The sequence below is a fragment of the Thermobia domestica genome, chromosome 10, assembly GCF_964235325.1.
Source record: "Thermobia domestica chromosome 10, izTheDome1.hap1.1, whole genome shotgun sequence".
NCBI lineage: Eukaryota > Metazoa > Arthropoda > Insecta > Zygentoma > Lepismatidae > Thermobia > Thermobia domestica.
In genome coordinates, this window is record NC_137463.1 from 232,541,023 (window position 1) to 232,564,862 (window position 23,840).

Consider the following 23,840-nt stretch of genomic DNA (forward strand, 5'->3'; position numbering starts at 1 on the left):
TCCAAGGCATAGAATGGTGTCCCGGGTCATCTTAGCCACGTGGGGCTTAACGTTGTCCTGTAACATGAGGACCTCTGTGCGATTCAGAAGTGCTGCTTCCAGAGTTTTTCTTGAACACGGCTGAACTACTGACAGTACACAGTTGCATTGATGCTCTGACCAGCTGGTAGCAATTCCCGATGCACGATGCCGCGAACAATTCACCATTCACAGAAGGATCTTCTAATGCAGAGCTGGTTTCGGTTGTTTTGGAACCGGTTCATGGGATACTAACCAATGATGGCACCGTGGAGCTTCGTACAGGATACTAACCCACTTCCCATCACATGTCAACACCCTGTCCAGAAATGGCTCCTTCCTCAGACGAGACAGCAAAGAAACACAGATGTTTGCTCGCGTTGCCTTCTGGCCCGGAGTCAAATCATGTGGAACCCATTGACCCAACTTGTAGTACTTCCCAAGTTGATGGAGGTGCTGCCGAATGGTTTCTCCACCCACACATGTCTGGCCCACTTCCAGAATTGTAGTCCCACTTCTTCACATGTCTGGTCACTGCTCGTCTCAGTTGCTGCCTGAATATCCTCATTTTGTACATGTGTTGGTCTTCCAGCACGTAGTGCGTCTTCTAGTGTTTCGTCACCGTTCTTAAACTTACCAAAGGACTTACCGTCCATATCTTCGGCTCGCTACAGCGTCGTTTGATCCCAGTTTGAACTCGTACAGCATACACCCTCTTATGACGCTCTGTGGAGGTCCCATGTTCACTCTGTCCTTACGCAAGTTCACGGCGTAACCAGTGCTGTAATCCTAAAATTTTCAGAGGGTATACGCTGTTTTGTGATCATCTATGATTGTCGTAAGAGACTTGAAGGCATTTTAATGAACAATGTAAATCTTATGTATTAGTCAATTCAATTAAAATATAAAGAATACATTACTTTTATATAGTCTAAAAGCACTTCATAATATTTCTTTGACACTCCTTACTTAAATCACACCATTAATAACATAAATGGTTGTAGGTATGGAGAAGGAACAGAAGAGATTGCGCCGGATTTTTTCTTAACTCATATATTTGAACACTTGTTAAGAATATGAGAAAAAGGTGATATAGTCACTTTATCATTGGAGTCATGACTCGATTAAATAAATAAATATAAATGAAACGAAAGTAAAGAGTACTATACACTTTGAAGCAGAAGGTACCTTCTAATGACTAAGATTAAGCAGAAGGTATACGGGGTGTACCGCCGTGTATCTCGACTACAGCCCTGGGCGTAACAGCTGCCACAACCAGGTAGTATGTTAGATATACCCACACGAACAACTAACCTTCGCATTATCTCCATTCGTATTCAGCTTACGGTGTGAGGGCAAATGGAACACAGACTTCCATAAAAAGCGACAGAACTTTCTTAGTTACCTTTATAGTAGAAATCTACTACTACTTACGGTTTCCATCTTCATTCCCATAAAGCAAAAACTGTAATAGATAGTGAGAAATAATTTCTTTGATTCGGAAGAATAGATTAAATCCAATTTTATTTAGGAGTAAGATTTCTGGGCTTTCGGCATCTATGACCATGCTAACCCGTCACGTATGAGAGATGATGTCCCTTGGCGATCACGCTATCCGAGGAAAGGGAAAGAAGAAAAGATTGAGGAAGAAAGGAAGCGGCCTGGGATCTGTATGCTAGGTACCATCCTGGCATTTGCCTGGTGGGAATGAGGGAAACCACACTCAGGATGACTGGACTGGAAAAGCATTTTTACACTTTTTCGCCGAGTGTCTGCACCAGGAATCGAACCCTGGACAGCTCGCACCAAACACGAGAGCGTTATCAAGTACACTACGCTAGGCCACGGAAGAATAGGTTCAGTCTCTGCTTTCATCCCTCTATTGAAACCAAAAGTTGTAAAAATCTGTCGATTCCAGTTCTAATATTTGATTTTCACTGAACAAAAAATACAAACTAAATACAACTTTCTTATAAGGCTGTCTATAATCTTTATTATAAATTAACTAGAAATGTTATAGTTTCGGAAGTATAGCACTTCCTTCTTCAGACTACCCCCAACTGAAATCATAAATAATATTACATCATTTATTATCTCTACCAATCAGGAATCACTTTTCATTAAAATTCAATATATATGTCTATTGTGACATTTTAAATTTTACAGAATATTAATATATAAAATTAAATTCTTAACAGACATAATACATTGTTAACAAATCTTTATATTTCTTTTAACATATATTAACTAAAATAAACACTAATTAACTACCTAAATATTGAAATTTTCTACCTAAATATTGAAAAAAAAAAAAAAACATAAATAAATTTAACCCTATATTGTCCTTATATTCTACCTTTCTTCTTTCTTCTCTTTTCAAAATGTCCTCCCACTCTTCATTAATATTCAAACCACATATATATTGAATTTTAATGAAAAGTGATTCCTGATTGGTAGAGATAATTAATGATGTAATATTATTTATGATTTCAGTTGGAGTAGTAATCTGAAGAAGGGAGTGATATACTTCCGAAACTGTAACATTTCTAATTAATTTATAATAAAGATTATAGACAGCCTTGTAAGAAAGTTGTATTTAGTTTGTGTTTAAGATGGACACAAGGCCTTTTTATCATAATGTCCATGTTAAAAAATGTAAGGTGTGGCTTTTTTTTTTTTTTTTTTAAATAGATTTAATATCCACCATGTTTGTGCTATTCCATCTTATTTTCGTCAAAGTTTGATGTTCGGTTGGCGCCACACGCCAGTTAGCATACAAGTACCCTGAAATATTGACAAAAGCGTTGTTAGAGTAGAACCTCGATTTCAGTGTGCGGGTGGTTTCAAAAATGTGAATTCTATTGGCTATGCCTTTGTCATGGACAACGATAGCTCAGAAATGACCGTACATCGACTTCGCTGTTAAACTTGCCCTTAACTATGCATTTCAGCGTTAATTAGCGTTATCGTGTGTTTCTCTGCATTAACTTTCAAAGCGTTAATAAAAGTATGCAGAATATCGTTAGTATTAATGAACATATCCATGTACAAGACCTCCTTGTCAGATGTCCTCACTTACGTCAACTGGACTATGTTGTTGTGACTGGGTGTCAAGAGATGTCGGCATTCGGGGAAACGAGGTACTGACACTGCCGTCAAAAACTCCGCATTGGCGGACGTTGCACTAGAGCAATCTATTCCGTGGTCCGAATTCTGTGTATATTCGTCCACCGCATGTTTTTCACTGACATATCGACTGAAACCAGGGCAACAAAAATAAGCTTCATTCGTAATACCAATTTTGGGCAATATGCAAATGTCATAGCGTACTAATCGCCAATATAAAAAATAATCCTGCCGCATTTGTGTATCGGAGCGTTCATCTCACACATGTCTATTTAGTATGTCGTTTACGTGATAAATTAGGTACAAAGAACTTCTCGAACATACAAACCTGAAACCGAAATAGTTTGGAAGAAATGGTTAGGTCTACCTACATTTTCTAGGTTACAACTACATTAAATAATTATATTTACAGTGCACTATGCATAGAATTAAAACCTACTTGTTTAGGTATTAAAAAAGAACACTGCGCATAATCATAGATCGCACAATTTTATTAGGAATCAAAATTAAACCTAGAGCTTAATTTCTGAAATCCCTTAATTGTCTATAAAGCGCCAAGACTTAAGTTAGACCAAGATTTGTAAAATATTAAGTGGAGATAATAATTAAAAAATACATAGAGTAATGAAACTAGTTACATGAGTGAGCAACCTGCACCTACCAAACGAAGGAACACACAACCAACCCATTCAGTTCCATATATATGTAATACCGCACCGACGCCTGCCGAACTCTGATGGCTGTTTCCAAGTTTCCAGCATATCAGTGTATGTCTCATTCTCACCGAAGGTCTGTCCACCACTACTTCCATACACTTTGTCTTGTAGTTCACCTTATATATTTCCGAAACGGTACGATACTCGTATATATTGATATAGACTTTTTCGTTGCCAATCCTTAGATTAAATTTTTGCTGAAGTTCGGAATACCTTAGCGGTATATTAGTTTATTCAATCGATAACACTGACATTTTTTTTTTAAATTTTTATTCCAGGTGTTGATTAAAGAGGAGATAAATGAGGAAGAGAATGGAGATGAAGCTCAGTCGTTTGACGAAAGAGAAGAACCTGAATCTTTTTTGTTGCCAACACAAGCAATATTAAACAAAGAAGAAGATGAGGAAGAAGTGGATAGAGACGAGGAAGGTGATGAAGAGTACTTAAATAGTGAATATGACGAGGTCAGTGCTGGAGATACAAAAGTTGAACTCATTAATTTTGTGATTGAAGATGAACCAGGACCTTCAAGTTTACCAGATAATGTGCCATCCAAAAAGATTCCCAAGACACGAATTAAGAAAGTTACTTCTAAAAAACCTGACAAAGAAACGGAGCTTGCTCGAAAACCGTGAGTACATTATTTAGTTATTTTAGTAAATAGTGAAGTTTGACATTATTACATTAGGTCTCGTGAGCGTTTGCATCAGTGTGTTTCATAATCACGAAGATGAATAACTTTGTAATTAATTATGTGTCATTGATTGATATATTTTAAATTCAGTTCGCGGAGTAAATAACTTTGATAATTTTTCTCACTACGTTTAAGCTCATCAAACTAGGACTAGAATGAACTCTACTGTAAAAGTTCCAGCGTAGCGCGCTAAATGACAAAAAAACACATTTTATAGGAAATTATTTTACGATTTGAATATTATGGATTTTTGCTGTCTGTATACCTATTAGGTATATTTTCACGATACGATTCGCTAGCATAAACAGTAATATTATGGAGTAACTTATTTATTAATGAAGTTGTAGGACTCGTAACAAATAAACGAATGTTCATACTAGGGTTGCTCAGTTTTTAGAAAGAGAAAAAATAGAAGCTCTTACGACTTTTAGGGAGAGAAGGAGCAAGGTATGTAATATTCAGATTTTACGTGTGACAAATACATATATGGTTTCCACACTTGTACCGTATAATAATTTTAACTGAAAACTGGGAGAGTTTCATTTAAAATAGTTGCAATACGCAAAAACACAATAAAGTATATTACAATTCCTCGTGGGACAACGTGTGGTTTGGTTCTTTAGGATGTGGGTCCTCATCTCATACAGCTTTGGTGCTGAAAGGGACGCTAAACTCAAGTCTAACGAACCAAGTATATTACACAAATCTTTGTTGCCTTTAAATAAAGTGTATTTTAAAAATGACTTTGCATCTCTTGTCCCATCCTTTTTAATACGTTCAAAAACTCTGTGCAGGACATATGTAAATTCACAACCACTTGGGGTTCTGTTTTTATTAATTGATAGTAACTTCTGTTCCTGTATATCACGATTAATCGAAATTGCACCATGACTTAGACGGTGTTCACAGACGAAGACTGAGATGCTGAAATAAAAACACAGCCCGTTGCTTTTTTTCTGTGTATACTTAGTTACATCGTTGGAATGCGTTGTTAGCAGTGTGTGAGAAACTAGTTTCTCTACTTAATTTTCTTTCGCACTCACTTATAAAAACATTTTAAAAGTGTCCGGGACTCTCATATCTTTCATTTATTTAAAAAAAAGACACAGAAAACGGGGAAAATAAAACCTGTAACGTAATACGTTCCAGAAAAACATAAGATCAGGCAACCGTAGTTCAGACTCATCTCTGTATCTATACAATTTTCTTTCTGTCAGTGTATAATGTTGGGTATCACTGTGAAAAAAATAAATGAAATCTGTAAGTTTAACTCCTACTGTTATGCACCGAGACTAAGGGAGACGGTGATGATGAGTAATGAAGTAAACGATGGAATGAAGAAAGTGAGAGAAAACGGGAGAACCCCGAGAAAACATACACATACAGTGTTTGTTCACCACAAAGTTCACTTGGCGTGAGCTGGGATCGAACCAAGGAGCCCATGCACCAGAGGTGAACGCTCTACCACTGAGCCACCGTGACCCCCTGGATATCATTGTGATCTTCATCAGCATCTATTTTTCTTAAAAAATTGATTCATTACATAACCATTGTAGACAATATCTTGTGAAAATACTTGGAAAACAAAATCATCCGAACATTTTCTCATTATGCTCACACATTAAAGAGGAATTATCAAAAGCCAAAAACAGCTCTCATTTTAAGAAGTCTACGATAGAAAGGTTTTTTTTTTTTTTTTTTTTTTTTTTTTTTTTTTAATAATAGCATGGACTAATATAAGAGTAACGAGAAAGTGCTACAAGGTATATTTCAGATGATCCTTTATTTTTCAAAGAAAACGGTATCTACAAATATATCCACAACGGTATATTATGACTCAAGCTTTTTAAGAACAGGAGCTGACGAAGTTTACAGCTATAACCAACATTACACACTGATAAAAAGAATATTGCAAGAAATAATGAGATGGGTTTCAATATTTGTTTGTATATGTTCGAAATTTGTTTATTTCCTGCGTTGAGGATGTATTTTAAGGTAGTTTTGAGTCGCGTAATACCACAATTTCTCAACAAAAATTGAATTTGGAACAACAATCACAGAAAGCATGCTACTCGACTATTCGGGGGATTATTAATACTGTCTAACTATGTACGATAATTATATGTAACATTTTCTCATGATTTTATTTAAAGAACGTTGCTTTGATATAATACGTATGAAATCGGTGTATAGAATAGATACCCATAATAAGAGAAATAAATTAAGAAAACTGGAATACTAATCCTAATAAAATATTTTACTTTTCTTAACCAAACATTACAAACAAGTACATTAGGAAAGCAATGGTGCGAATTGTACATGAAATAATTGGTCAGTTTATATCATGGTTTGACGTCCTAGCTCAAGTTTTGTTCGCAGATATTGTCAACAATAAGTTTCCCAATTTCTTTCAGTCACATAAGGAAAGACCTCGAATTTTTCTTCCTTGCGGGCCAAGTCACGAATTAGAGACAGAATAGGGTTTGTAGAAGCTTAAAATAGTTATTGATTGTTCCATCTTCGGGCTCTCTTTCTCTGTCCAAAAATGTTATCCAAATTTATTATATTCAATATATTTTGTTGTTCGATTTGCTACTTATGCCATAGCAACATCAATGGTACATTAACATAATATTTATTGATAACTTCACTTAAATGTTCTTGTAGTTGTTTGAAGAATAGAAACACTCTGAAATCTAACAAAGCTTTTCAGCAATTGTTGATATAAAATCCAGCTCATCGAAACGTTGAAATATATAAAATTTAAACAAATATATAAAATTCAACATATTATTTGGTATACGAAAATGTATAATTTTCCCAAAAATTGATACAAGTAAGTGCTCCATCTGAAAATATTATTGTGATAAAATAGTCATAGTAAATTGGTTAATGTTGTAAGAATAACAAGCATGCTACTTACGTTGTTGAAATACTACAACTACAGTCTTACCTAACCACACAAGTGTCATATCACGTTGATTTCTTACTTATCAAATCTTGCTTAATGTGTAATTAATTGAGATTCCTAATGCAATAATGATGGCTTCACTTTGATATACTAAGTATCTTTTAATAATTGCAGTGACTGTTCGACATTCGCATAATGTATGCTGGTGTGTGACAGATGTATTTATATAATCTTGGGTATCCTCTTTTGTAAGAAATAACTATAGTGGACTTACAAACTAAACTGACTTTTCTTACTAGCAGTAGCTGTCAAAAGGGCGTCATTCATGTTAGGACTGTCAAGAGTCTGATTTTGCCTCCATTATAAAGTGTTTTCAGCTTTCCATTGTCACAGAAGGTAAAAGGGAGATTAACCTGTTCTTATCTTGGATAATATTAATGATCTTGACCGAGGAAAAAAAGTTGGTTTTGTTTGTGTAGAAACTATAGCTTTTTCTCATATATCTGAGGTATTTTAGAAATTATACTCAGTTTCTTCTCGATACCAAGAGTCTTGTATCACAATTACATTTTTTCTCGATCAATACATTCAATAAATACATATATGATTTATGATTGAAAAATACATTAACAGCAGGTTAAATTTCTTAGTCCGAATCTTTATAGAGAATCATAAATTCCACATGAAATATACAGAAAACACATCAGGTATAAATATGGACAAAGGAGAGAACGAAGAGTCGATATATACTTACAATAATGGAAATATAGTACGCGACAAAACATAACCAATTTTTTCCTCGAAGGTCAAGATCTAAGGGTTTACTTGCCCCTACCATAAATCCTTCATTGTAACTAGATTTCGGCGTTGCCACTCCAACTCAGGTAGAACTGTATAAAGCTCTCAGTATGGTTAATTCCATCGCGGTTATCATAGTAGCCCGAGCCCGTGCAGACCTCTGAACACATTACCCCACAGAAATGAGTGCCGTAAGTCCAGACCTTCTAAAGGCTGTTGCGCCAGAAATTTAGTTACCATTATTATTAGTGCTAATAATAATATGTTGTAACTCACCTGCTCTCAGAATAATGTTACTTTGTACATTTAATGTATATTCGTAATGTGAGGTTCGTGTACTGATGGAGAAACTCCCACAATGAAGAACGTCTGACTAGTAATACTCAAGCTGTGCATTAAACTCTATGAAAATGTCGACCAGATTATGCAGCATTAAGAAAACATATATTTATATCATATTTTAATTAAGATCAATTCTGAAATCTTTCCACAGCTTTTACATATTATAAAGTATTCATTATATATATTATAATCTTCTTTATATTTATACATGATTCTCATACTTTATCGTACTATTAAAATCACTCGTATTTCTTCATCGAATTCTGTAAATGACTGTTTTCAAAATTAGAATTATATTCTTAATGTATATATGCATATAGATATCATCAAAAGCATATAAATCACTAAGTTTCTGTAAAACTGCAAATCATTAATAGAATATGGACATATTGCGACAGCTCGATCTAATTTTAATTATTTAATTTTATCTCGGTATTATTTATAGATCTAAGCACAAATGTAATTTTACAGTTGGTTTTATCACTAGACATTTGGATCCGAGGCTCTACCCATTTACATGTTCATATTTTCAAACTAAATTACCAGTTAACGATCACAAAATGTCATCTACACTATATGTGATTTACAGGCCATCTTTTTTTTTAATAGTTTGTTTACGAGTTTCGATGCGAAAAAGTTGAAGATTTAAATTAGATTTTAAATTTTTGAATCATCCGATACAGATCGGTATCTTTCTCAATACTTCCAAAATGTTATGTAATGTGACGGTACAGCTATATCATAGCGGCGCATTACAAACTCCCCTTTGTCTGAAAAAAAAAAATTGTCATCGGATAAAATTTTTCACAAATCCCAATGTCTTTAATTTCCTTCACGTATCATTTCTATAGAATTTTTGAACTATATACGGACCAACTAATTCAGATTTTCTAACAGTAACCAGTTTTCCTTGTAACATAACATAACATAACAACAATTAACAACAATCAATTAACTTAAAATGAACATTACTGACATTATTGATATTTTCAAATAAACACAAAATAAATAACACCAACAAATAATATAATCACAATACCATAATACCGTCCAATAAATACTACAATGATCATTTGTTTCTTTTTCTTCTACGTCGTATTCTTCGAATGCTAACCTTCTTTCTTTTCTTCTTCATGTAACTAATAATCAATATTATCCTAACTCTCATTTTACAGCGTAGTGATTGTTTCTTTTTTCCTTTTATTTCTTTTCGTGTGTGGAATGTTTTCCTATTATGTATCTCGTGCTTCTGGTATATTTTCGACTTCTTTCTTTTCATTTTCTTGTTTCCTAAATATTATTTTCTTCTTAATTCTCCTTGAATCTTTAATTCGTAACTTTATCCTATTCCTTCTCCTCCTTCTACTATCGTTTATCCTTTCATTTTCTTTCTGTTTCCTTGTTTCTTGCTTTCTATTTCGGCTCCTTCCACTTATTTTCCTTTCCTTTTTCTTCTTCTTCTGCTTCTTCTTGTTCTGCTTCGTCTTTCTATGCTTCTTGAAAAGTTCGTTTCTAGTTTTATTCTTGTTTGTATTTTTATTCATAGTTGAAGACCCTTGAACTGGTTCTTCTTCAACATTTATAGAAGTTATTGTCTTTTTATCAGAAACCACTTCAACTATAGTCTTCGTTTGGCGTTCTTCCCAGCTTCCGACCGTACTTTCCACTTCGATCAGTTTTCCTTCCGTACTCTCTTCCCCTAACTTACATTTCTTTTTATCAGCATTGATAGCTTCAATCACTGCTTTCTTGTCTCCTCGCACTTCCTCACGAAAAGCATTCATATCCCTTGTCAGTTCTTTTATGTTTGTTGTCATCTCTTCCTGGTACATACTTATTTGCTTCATCATCATGAGCATTATATCCTTATCACTCATATTATTCAGTAACGAAATATTATTGTCTTTTAACACCATGTTCAATAATATACCTCGGATCCACATCTGCTGCTGCTTCCAACTGTATTTCTTTAGATTTGTCTTCACTGCCGGCGTACTCTTCACCTGCACCTCAACGTCCTGTGTCAACGGTCGCCATTTTTGTAACTCACCTGCTCTCAGAATAATGTTACTTTGTACATTTAATGTATATTCGTAATGTGAGGTTCGTGTACTGATGGAGAAACTCCCACAATGAAGAACGTCTGACTAGTAATACTCAAGCTGTGCATTAAACTCTATGAAAATGTCGACCAGATTATGCAGCATTAAGAAAACATATATATTTATATCATATTTTAATTAAGATCAATTCTGAAATCTTTCCACAGCTTTTACATATTATAAAGTATTCATTATATATATTATAATCTTCTTTATATTTATACATGATTCTCATACTTTATCGTACTATTAAAATCACTCGTATTTCTTCATCGAATTCTGTAAATGACTGTTTTCAAAATTAGAATTATATTCTTAATGTATATATGCATATAGATATCATCAAAAGCATATAAATCACTAAGTTTCTGTAAAACTGCAAATCATTAATAGAATATGGACATATTGCGACAGCTCGATCTAATTTTAATTATTTAATTTTATCTCGGTATTATTTATAGATCTAAGCACAAATGTAATTTTACAGTTGGTTTTATCACTAGACATTTGGATCCGAGGCTCTACCCATTTACATGTTCATATTTTCAAACTAAATTACCAGTTAACGATCACAAAATGTCATCTACACTATATGTGATTTACAGGCCATCTTTTTTTTTAATAGTTTGTTTACGAGTTTCGATGCGAAAAAGTTGAAGATTTAAATTAGATTTTAAATTTTTGAATCATCCGATACAGATCGGTATCTTTCTCAATACTTCCAAAATGTTATGTAATGTGACGGTACAGCTATATCATAGCGGCGCATTACAATGTAATATTAGTAATAGGCTTAACAAAGATTCTGCCTGTTTATCTGCTCTGCTTGTAAGTATATTATTTCTAACTTTAAGATATAGTTAGACAGGTCAATATATAATTGATCAGTTTATTTCTAATGTGATTCGTCACGTATATAAAAACTAGACAAACTACAAATTAGGATACTATACACAGGAAATTAATAATGATAGATTTATTATTCAGATATTAACCTGTATACATTAATACATATGAGGATCTAGGTACTTAATAGAATACTTTTTAATCATTTCTTTTTTTAAAGAAAAAAGTTTTAAATTGTCATTAGATAGCTCGTCGAATAATAATAATAATAATAATAATAATAATAATAATAATAATAATAATAATAATAATAATAATAATAATAATAATAATAATAATAATAATAATAATAATAATAATAATAATAATAATAATAATGTTTTCCCAGGACATTGAACAAAGTTATCGTGTCTTGCAAAATATTTTTGATGGAGACAAAGATCATGTTGTCATAGAGATAGATTAATCGTCCACAGAAGTTGAGGAAAACTAAAACGAGGACATGTTTTCAACTCTTGAAGTGTTAAGTTCCAATTGTTTATTTTATCTATTTATGTGAGAATTTTCAAAATAATGTTCAATCAGGTCTGATATAGTGCTTTATGTGAGATTGATTCTAAGCTGCATGAAGGGCATAAACAAATAATAATAATAATAATAATAATAATAATAATAATAATAATAATAATAATAATAATAACTAACTAAGTGCCGCGTTCACAAAAGCTCTCCACTGACTTCTATCCTTAGCTAATTGGATCCAGTTTCTACTTTGTATTCCTATCTCTGCGAGATCCATCTTAATATTATCCTCCCATCTGCGCCTAGGTCTTTCTAATGGTCGTTTTCCTATGGGTCTACCAGTCAAGACTTTGAAAGCGTTTCTACTTTCTTCCATTCTAGCTACATGACCTGCCCACCTAAGCCTCCTAGACTTCACGACCCTAACAATGTTGGGTAAACCGTATAAACTATGTAGTTCCTCGTTATGAAGCTTTCGCCATTCCCCATTCTCGTTCCTCTTGGGTCCGAATATTCTTCTCAGGATCTTGTTCTCAAATACTTTCAGTCTATGTTCTTCCCTCAGAGTAAGTGACCATGTTTCGCAACCATACAGAACAACAGGCATGATTATCGTTTTATATATTTTAAACTTCAAATTCCTCGACAGAATTCGCGACGACAAGAGATTTTGAACCGAATAGTAACACGAATTCCCTGCTTTTGGTCGACATTTAATTTCTTCATGAATATGATTTTCGTCTGTTAATATTGATCCTAAATATTTGAAACTATCCACTTTATCAAAAGTATTATTTAATATTTTAACGCCTCCACAATTTGCCGTATTACGGTCCCGACGCACTTCCATGTATTTAGTTTTCTCTGCATTTACTTCTAAACCCATTTCCCTGCAAGCGTTTAATAATATCTCTGCATTTATTTCTACTGTTCTCCTATCATCCCCTATTAAATTTACATCATCAGCATATGCCATAACCTGGTGAATGCCGTTCAACTCTAGGTTCTGGTTGCTATCTTTGATTTTCCTTATGGCGTATTCCAGCACAAAGTTAAATAATAATGGCAACAACGCATCTCCTTGTTTCAGGCCATTTTCGACGTGGAAGCTCGTGGACAAAAATTTTCCTACCCGAACTTTACTTTGGGATTCACTTAAACATATCTTAATTAATCTAATTAGCTTTCTCGGTATTCCAAGTTCTGTAAGAACGTTGTATAATGTTTCTCTCCTAACCGAGTCGTAAGCCTTTCTAAAATCAATAAATAGTTGATGTACCGGGGTATTGTATTCCCACTTCTTTTCGAGTATTTGGCGAATGGTAAATATTTGGTCGATAGTTGATCGATTTCGTCTAAATCCGCACTGATAATCTCCAATAATTTCATCTGCGTATGGGGTCAATCTTGCTAACAGAATATTTGAAAGGATTTTATAGGATGTTGACAGAAGAGAAATGCCTCGATAATTATTACAGTCAGTTTTGTCGCCTTTCTTGTGAATTGGAACAATGATTGACTCTTTCCACTCTTGTGGCAATTCTTCCTTGTTCCAGATAAGGAGAATGAGTTTGTGTATCTTGTTCCACAATTTTTCGCCTCCAGCTAAAATTAACTCATCCGGAATTTCATCTACACCCGGAGATTTGTGTTTCTTTAATTTCTTTATAGCGGCTTCCACTTCTATTCGATTGGGTTCTGGAATATACGGTTCTGGGGTGTGTATCTCCTTTTCTCCACGCACCTTAGTTTTTGGCTGCGTGTTCAGCAAATCGTCAAAGAAATCTTTCCATCTATTTAAGAGGCTATCCGTATCAGTGAGAACTGTCCCGTCAGATTTCTTTAATATATAAGCACGAGGTTGATAGCCTTTCTTAAATTCGCTGATCCCCTTATACATGTCCCGAATATTTTTATTTTTACTATTATCTTCAAGTTCCTTAATTTTAGCTTTCAAAAAATCCCGTTTCTTTGTTCTAAAAGTTTTGGAAGTTTCCCGCCTGATATCTGCGAAATTTTGTGTAATTATTTCATTCGGATTTTGTAGCCACCGTAATTTTGCCTGTTTTCTCTTCTCTGCTAGTTTAATGCATTCTTGGTCGAACCATGGTTTGTTCCTACGTATTTCCGCGTGTCCCAATTTTTCTATTGCTGGACTTTTAATGCTATTTCTAATTTCAATCCAAGTATCCTCAACACTAGTGCACTCCGAGTCTTCTAAAACCGCGAATCTATTCGAAACTTCAATCTGGTATTCCTCTCTTACCTGGCTCTCTTCTAATTTCTTTAAATTAAATCTCTCCGTTTTCGGACACTGAGTATTACCTTTATTCAACGATAATCTCTCCCGTATTATCGCTGCTACCAGGTAGTGATCAGTGTCACAATCAGCCCCTCTAAACGACCGGACGTCAATTATGCTAGATTGTCTTCTTCTATCTACTAAAACCTGATCAATTTGATTGTGTTTTTCCGTCTGGTGATGTCCAAGTGTATTTATGAACGTCGCGATGTGGGAATTTTGTACTCTTCACGATTAGGTTTTTAAATGTTGCAAAGTTCACGAGTCTAACACCGTTGTCATTACTTTCCTTATGCAAACTTTCGTTCCCTATAATCGGTTTGAAAATATCCTCTCGTCCTACCTTCGCATTGAAATCCCCTAATAGAATCTTCATATGGTATCGCGGGAGTTGGTCAAATATCCATTCCACTTCTTCGTAAAAACTATCTTTTATATCGTCACCCTTATCTTCAGTTGGAGCATGTACATTTAAAACAATAATATCACACCACCGTCCCTTAAGAGTAATAAAAGAAAGTCTGTCAGTAACAAATTCAACCCGTTTAATTGCTGGTAATATTCGTTTGTGAACGAAAAACCCTTTTCCTAACTGGTGATTTTTATTTCCTTCCCCGTAAAAGAACGTAAAATTTCCGGAATTCTCAGATCCATTTCCTTCCCACCTAACTTCCTGAACTCCTACTAAGTCCATCCTGTATTTCTCTAACTCACTCGTTACAGATTTTAACGCGCCTGCCTTATAAAGACTTCTAATATTCTATGTTCCAAATCTCATAATAATAATAATAATAATAATAATAATAATAATAATAATAATAATAATAATAATAATAATAATAATAATAATAATAATAATAATAATATTTATAAAAGACTAACATTAGTGCATCACGCTAACTCCTAATAGTAAATCATGTTGATGCTCATTGTAATAATATAATGCAATAATTTAGGTTTGAGCATTTATATTTATGTATCCGCAAGTTCGTTGGTCGGCTAACTAAAATTAAAAAAAAAAATAAAAATAAAAAAGAAAGAAAAAAGGAAAAGAAAAAAGTGAATGCAAACAATTAGAGCTCTTAAGCATTGACTTTAACCTATAATTAGTGCTTGGACTTTCCGGGTAAACTGTACCCACCCGATACCCATTGCGTTTGTTTTACTCGATCCTTAGACCTGATAAACCCGTTTGATCCATGTTTGGCCTGTTTGGACCGTTTGACCCGATAGACTCGTTATGAGTTCGTACATGATAATTAGAACAATTTGTGTTATGATAAAGTGAAACAACATATCATTTACAATAGTGACAGACTAAGCCTGTTTTCATAAAAACGTGGTTATCAGGTCAACCCTATTCATACGGTTCAATCGGGCAAACCCGATTCATACGGGTAAAAATACAATATCGGTCCAACGTGCGGTTCAGGATCTATTTTATTTTCCGAGCATTACCGAAAATGCACAGTAGCTCGAAACGGTTCGGACGTAAAAACTATCATATTATTATTATTATTATTATTATTATTATTATTATTATTATTATTATTATTATTATTATTATTAATAATAATAATAGGAGAGAAAATTACTTGTTGAATGACCTGTACGTATTTTATCCCTATTTTAAATGGTTATTCTAGTTTTATGTATCTGCTTATTGGTTTGCAACACTCACAAAGGAGAATAGTTCGAGACTTCATTGTTTACCCTGGCGACAGGGAGAGCGGCTAAGCTTTTGTAATACCGGCAACATCCAACTGGTTGACAAACCGCACGTGGCCGCTAACAACTATCTGACAGTTTTACTGCTGATAAGAAAACTTGGTTTAGCTTTGAAAACCACTATACCTGTAGTTTACAACACGTAAGATACGTGAGGTGGTAGCACTGAAAATGTATTGCAGTGTCTGGCCGTTGTTAGTGGTGTGTAAAGTGATAGTTTGTAGTACGTCAAGCAGAATATAGTGAAAGTGCGTGTTGAAGTGGGTAGACCAGTAGTTTCAAATTTTGTTTAGCTGGCGCTTCTTCATGCCCTTCCCCATCCCCCTCTTTGCCAGTCGTTGATCTGACTTCTGCGATTCCAGATGCAGCATTGAATTCTCAAATCTTCAATAATAATAATAATAATAATAATAATAATAATAATAATAATAATAATAATAATAATAATCACCAGTTTATATTTATTTATAGGAAAACTGTATGTAATTGCAATGCAGCTTTTTTTTTTTTTTTTTGACAGATTTGTTCTTAATGGAACCACAGTTCTTGCCCAATTATTCTTTTATATTTTCCCGGTATTTTATTTAACGTCTCTTTGTTACAACATTCGCAATATTTGCAATTATGAATGTAGATCATTTCTGTCATTTACCATTCGCCAAATACTCGAAAAAAAAGTGGGAATACAATACCCCGGTACATCAGCTATTTATTGATTTTAGAAAGGCGTACGACTCGGTTAGGAGAGAAACATAATACAACGTCCTTACAGAACTTGGAATATCGAGAAAGCTAATTAGATTAATTAAGATATGTTTAAATAAATCCCAAAGTAAAGTCCGGGTAGGAAAATTTTTGTCCACGAGCTTTCACGTCGAAAATGGCCTGAAACAAGGAGATGCGTTGTCGCCATTATTATTTAACTTCGTTCTGGAATACGCTATAAGGAAAATCAAAGATAGCAACCAGGGCCTAGAATTGAACGGTATTCACCAGGTTATGGCATATGCTGATGACGTAAATTTAATAGGTGATGATAGGAGAACAATAGAAAGAAATGCAGAGATCTTATTAAACGCTTGCAGGGACATGGGTTTAGAAGTAAATGCAGAGAAAACTAAATACATGGAAGTGCGTCGGGACCGGAATACAGCAAACTATGGATGCGTTAAAATATTAAATAATACTTTTGATAAAGTGGATAGTTTCAAATACCTAGGATCAATATTAATAGAGGAAAATCATATTCACGGAGAAATTAAATGTCGACTAAAAGCAGGGAATTCGGTTCAAAATCTCTTGTCGTCGCGAATTCTGTCGAGAAATTTGAAGCTTAAAATATACAAAACGATAATCATGCCTGTTGTTCTGTATGGCTGCGAAACATGGTCACTTACTCTGAGGGAAGAACATAGACTGAAAGTATTTGAGAACAAGATCCTGAGACGAATATTCGGACCCAAGAGGAACGGGAATGGGGAATGGCGGAAACTTCATAACGAGGAACTACATAATTTATATGGTTTACCCAACATTGTTAGGGTCGTGAAGTCTAGGAGGCTTAGGTGGGTGGGTCATGTAGCTAGAATGGAAGAATGTAGAAACGCTTTCAAAGTCTTGACAGGAAAACCAATCGGAAAACGACCATTAGGAAGACCTAGGCGCAGATGGGAGGACAATATTAAGATGGATCTCGCAGAGATAGGAATACAAAGTAGAAACTGGATGCAGTTAGCTAAGGATAGAAGTCAGTGGAGAGCTTTTGTGAACGCGGCATTGAACCTCCGGGTTCCATAGGCCATAGAGTTAGTTATTTAGATCATTTCTGTCAGTAGCTTACGCGCCCCTTGCTTGCAGAACCACTGGGATAGACGGTGATGATACATATGGAAGACCTCTCTGAGTTTCAAAGAGGCCAAATTGTCGGTGCACGGTTAGTTGACTCAAGTGTAATTAATATGGCCAATATATTAAGTAGCTAATATATTATTAGGTTTGGCCAACATATTATTAAGATGGGGCAAAACAATATATACTAAGAGTAATACTGGGCGGAATAAAAGTCTCACTAGGAAACCTATCCAAGTGTAACTCTGACTTCAAGTCGAGACTATAGCCGTTGGATACCTTGACCCAAAACAACATAACACGAAAAGGAATACATCCTCGATCTCAACCGTTGCGGAGATAGAAGCGTGAAAAGTTTGAAATTGAGCTCCTTACTATACATTACAAAGTCAGATTCCGGGTCAGACTTTTCGGAAACGGTCGGGTAAGAAAATCAGCGAATACATATCAAATTAGTGTGGGGAGCCTAGCACCTTTTGAATGAAAAAATTGTGTCCCCGGGGCACTCGCAGGGTCCCAGGCAGGGTCCAACTCAGAACATAGTGAACGTACCAGAAGATAGTGTTTCATAGAATATTGGCACACAAAATCCCCTGTGACAATACAATATTGATTTGCAGCAATATGCAATTTATTGAAAGAATATGTGGATGAAATATAAGTAAACAAAACTATGTCCAAAGAAAATAGATATACAACTTCGCATATACGTGTTGGTATATTTACAGAATGTTACTTCAATAAAGATGTGTTGGCTCGTCTCCCACCCCACTTGGTTATCGTTTCTTTCCCGAGTTGACAATTACCAAACTGGTTTTCAACTTTATATTTTAACGAAATATTATTCTTGACCATTCCCTACAGCCCTAGAAAAGCACTCTCCGACATATTTTATTTCTGCACCATTATTCCAGTTTTCTCCAACTCCACTCATCTCCAAGTTGCCCCACAGTTTCAAGGTCACTCCTTTTCGTCTTTACCATCATGTTTCTCGTTCAGCAAATCCCCCGATAAAAATTTCACGGTGCAATCTGCGAATTTGGGGTCCCGATTCGCGAGGCATATACCGTTGCCTTTCGAACTTCTCACCCTCCACGACGGTTGCGATTGACAATGTATTCTTTCTCTTCTAGGACACGAAATCCAATGGTTATGGTCATTCTATGGTCCATTGGTCATTCGAAGTCACACTTATACTTGGATAAGGTCCGTTGTGCGACTCTGTGAGAGACTCTGCAGCAATTTGCTTTACTTATACCTTGCACTTTCAAACGTGTTTTTCTGTTTTGTTATTGTCGCATCTTAACGGATTTAGAAGCGTGGCCATAGATTTTCTGATGTAGGTTGTATTGACATTTTGACCAGTTGCCCTTTTGCACAATGTTATCGTAGAGAGTTGAGATTTGTTCTATGTTCTTTTATTTAACAATAGCTTTCATACAATATGCTACTTGACCCTCGGTTTCATATTGCAAATTTTGAGTTGGACCCTGCGAGTGCCCTGGGGACACAAACTACACGAACACTAATTTGATACGTATCAGCTGAGTTTCCATACCCGACCGTTTCCGAAAAATCTGACCCGGAATCTGACTTTGTAATGTATAGTATGGAGTTGAATTTCTAACTTTTCACGCTTCTATCTCCGCAACAGTTGAGATTGAGGATGTACCCCTTTTCGTGTTATGTTCTTTTGGGACAAGGAATCCAACGGCCATAGTCTCGACTCGAAGTCAAGAGTTACACTTGGATAGGTTCCCTAGTCAGTAACAGAGATCGTCGAGCACTGAAGATGATTATCAGCAATATTGTAGAGCGAATACTGCAAAAGTGACTGGTTTGCTTAGTCAACATTTGAAAGCCTGTTGCTACGTCACCGTTTGAAGCAAGTTACATAGCCTAACTACATGCATGCATGCAACATCGAATTGCACTTTCCAAATTGCTACCGCCTATAGGATTGTAGTGTGAAGAAAATAGTTCCGGGACCATGCAAAGTGGACTACCGATGTCTGGGAGCGGGTAATATGATCCAATGAGTCAATTTTCTCCTTATTTACAACAAGGGGCTGTGTTTATGTACGCCGAATGCCCAAATAACTTTATAGTCCAAATAGTCTCCTACTCAGTGTGAACCATAGTGGCGACTTTGTAATGCTGTGGACAGCCATTTTCTGGTATTTCTTGGGCCTTATGCTTACGCTAGTGAGTGAAAATGTGAACATTTTAGGTAACTACTTGTTTCTTAAGGTCAGGATGTTTCCAGCCAACGTCACAATTTTCTAGGATAAGAAAGTGCCAATTAATATTGCTAAAGCTCTTGAGGCGTGATTCCATGTACATTGGAGTGAACTGCAACGCGCCTTTAGGCCCACCAAATCTCAGACCTCTACATTATTGAATGTCTGTGATTAGTTCTAAAGCTCAGACTTAGAGGCAAATAAATATATTTCTCTATCTCGCTGGCGGAACTGAGTGCTGTATTTCCTGAGAAATGTTACAATATCCTCGTGAAAACCATTCATGATTTATATGCCTCCATTCTACGACAAATCAGAGCTGTCTTCAGACTAACAGTGGTCCTACGCGGTTTTAATTAGATAAGTTGTATTTTCTTAAGGTATTTACTGTAAATATATATTTAATGAATTACTTAAGAAAAATAATGAAACCGTAGTTATGCATAAAAAACGAAGGCTATACACTTTCACTAAACGCTTTACCTAGTAGCTTGGGTAAGAAGTACAAAGAGAAGAACATTACAGTTAAAGAGCAGGAGCATTGATCTGTGGAGAGGTGCATTGAAAGACATCACAATACGGCGTGAACATTTTATAGCTACTTCTCTGCTTATTTTTTCTCGCTTTGTATTGTCGCTACTTTTTACCACCCTTCCTATCTAATAAAGCGTCTAGCAAAAGTGAGCTTTTCACTAAAAAGTAGTGTAGTTTGTAGTATGTGTAAAAACCGGGAGTAGAGTAAAAACCGGAATACTCTATGAAAAATTTGTACTTGTTTCTTTCTGAGATATCTGAATTAATTAAATAATAAGTGGGCACTTACCAAAAGTGAGTGATAGAGAGTAAATTGTTCCTATAAGTCGAGTATTGATGACTGATAGATAAAAGCTGGGTATTTTTTAAATGTTGCACAATGTTTGACATAGAAGGGAAGAAAAAGGGATTGGAAATACGACGTGGAAGGAATGAAATGAGATTGTGGTAGTTATAAGATGTCCACATCTCGGAATCCCTTAAGGTTAGAGACCTGAAATATTGTATTTGTACTTCGCATTTTAAATAATTGAACACAGGTTTCATTTTTTTTTCTTTCTTTTTAATACTTGATCTATAAGGGGACAGAAAGCTGTGGTAGCGGTTCACTGCTTATACGAGGCTTCAAATTACGTTGAAAACTTTGATGATGTTGATGTTTTTAGCTTAGCGTTCCTTTCAGCAGCGACGCCATATGGGACGTGGACCTACTGATCAACGTGGAATCCGAACCACATGAGCTCCCGCCGGGAATCAAACCACGGTCTCCCGCGCCAAAGACGCTTACGCTAACCGCTTAGCCACGAGGAAGCTCTTTTACAACTTTGAGTTCAGACGAATTCTGTATGAAGGATGAAGGAAGAGGAACACAAAATATTTCCTGTAGTAAAACGTGCGGATACTTACTAGATGGCTAAACTGAAAACTCGTTCTGTTGTGCTTCTTCATTCTGACTTATTTCATGTTCTCAATACTTGATAATGACTCATACTTCCAAAAACCTTTAACTAGTTGATTTTGCTTTTCTACATACTGTATTATATTGAATTGCTATTTACAACATTTGATGTCAGTACATGTTGTTCGTACAACAACATTATCTTTATGATTGTGGACGTCGAACTGTAGAATGTTTAGCGAGACTGCTGTCCATGTGAAACTAAAAACAGAATGCAATGTCTTCCTTTGTAAGTCCTTTACCGAGTACCTTGCTATTCATTTGATTCATTGTCTCATTCCCTGTAAATACATACTCACAAGCACTTCATTGCATCGACCCATCATCGTAACTCCGTAACGTATTTTTGACAAAACTTACGGATATTAATAAAAGTCTTTAACATCACCTTAACCATCTGAGTGAAAAATCAATTGTTGTTGCTCGAAGAAATGGATTTTGCAAAACCATCTTTGTAGTAGAAATAGTATTTATTGAATGGGTTGATTTTTTTTTAATAACCATAAACCATAAGGTTTAGTTGTTACTGTTTTACGAGCGGTGGTAACAGTGAAAGTTTTTCAGTGTAACATTTATATGCTTCTAGTCTAGATACGTATAACAGGACAGCCCGGGTTACAAAACAAGGTCGTCTAAGAAAAATGCTTTATTGACCCAGTAAAATTATTTCTGCTAGGAAGAAGACGTTGCAAAACTGAAGTGTGGGGATGGAGATTTTGTCTTTCTGTTGGCTGACTAGCAGAATTCTTCCCCTCGTGCGTCTCGCTTCTCAACGTAGTATTCCAAGTCAGAGGTCCCAAGCTGCCTTTCGTCTGTTGTGTTAAGAATAAATCAAAATTAGATCAGCAATTGATTACGAGCAGTATAGTTGAACAATCGTGTTCAAGTGATATATTTTCCAAAGACTTGTGTTTAACACTAGTTACTTTCGACCTACCACTGTGAAAATTGAATAATGTGCAGTTTCGGTCTTTCTTACAAAAATACAAAAAACAATGGAGTCCTGGACAATTCAGCACTGCGCAAGAACTATTTTACCATAATGTTTTCAAAATGTAATTTTGTAATGTTCACGTTACATGGAAGCATTGAACATACATATATATATATATATATATATGAATTTCTGTAGACAAAACCACGGATTAGGACAGTGCGTTTGTAATTCTGTAGTTCGTGATATGAAAGCAGGCAACAGATCACTTCTCTTAATATATAAATGCTGGCGCGGTGGCTCAGTGGTAGAGTTCACCTCCGGTGCTTGGGGTCCCTAGTTCGATCCCAGCTCGCGCTGTGTATACTTCGTGGTGGACAAACACCGTGCTCGTGAGTTTTTTGGGGTTCTCCCGTTTCCTCCCACTTTCTTCATTCCCCCATTCATTTCTCATTATCACCGTCTCCTTTAGCCTAACCGGCATAACCGTGGGACGTAAAACTTTCATTTTTTTATATAAATGCTTGACCAAGTTAATCATTCCACCGGTGCAACATTTTTCAATGACCCTTTAGCTTTCTTGTGTCCGGAAGGAATAAAGTATGACAATGCATTGTTATTTCTTAGTAATGCTTCTACATTTACCTAGGTATTATTAAAATACGTAGTAGATGGATTAAAAGTTTTTTGACTTAAGCTGATCCACTTGATGTACTTTGCTCACGGTTTTCTGTCTCCAAGACTGTTAGAAGTCAGTGTAAAGATGTGAATCTTCTTGTCTGTAGTGTGAAAAATGTGTTTGTAAAGGCACCGATTAGGATTCAAAACTCTCGAGACCTCTTTCCCAATTTTTTTCTGCTTCTTCAACTAGTATTCAGTCGATGGAGTACCTGGTTACAGGGTGTATCTTACTACACGAGCACGAAACATTTGAATGAACTGAAAACAGAATAAACGGAAAATTCCTTAGATGCAAAAGATGCAGAAGACATTGCCACAACCCAGGAATGTTTTGCTGAACACAGCATCCAAGAAAACATACAGTATAACCATAACTCTTCTCCAAATTACCTAACTTTTAAAAACAATTGGAAGCTCAAAATATTTCCTTACAATGTTTGCTTTCTGTGATAGAAGAAATTTCAGTAATGTTGTCTTCAGAGACTCATGGTGGTGCTGAAATTGCATTCGACAAACTCAGGTATTACCAAATCGTGATTA

At 35.3% G+C, this 23,840-nt stretch overlaps 1 protein-coding gene across 5 annotated transcripts in view; it reads left to right on the forward strand.

The window, feature by feature from the left end:
* LOC145663070 (uncharacterized) overlaps positions 1-23,840 on the forward strand; it is a 110,767-nt gene that overhangs the window by 18,720 nt on the left and 68,207 nt on the right. For all 5 annotated transcript variants that reach the window (XM_081729258.1, XM_081729257.1, XM_081729255.1 and 2 more), the window contains exon 3: positions 4,139-4,491. In XM_081729258.1, the coding sequence (XP_081585384.1) occupies positions 4,139-4,491 (353 nt within the window). The remainder of the gene's footprint in view (positions 1-4,138; positions 4,492-23,840) is intronic.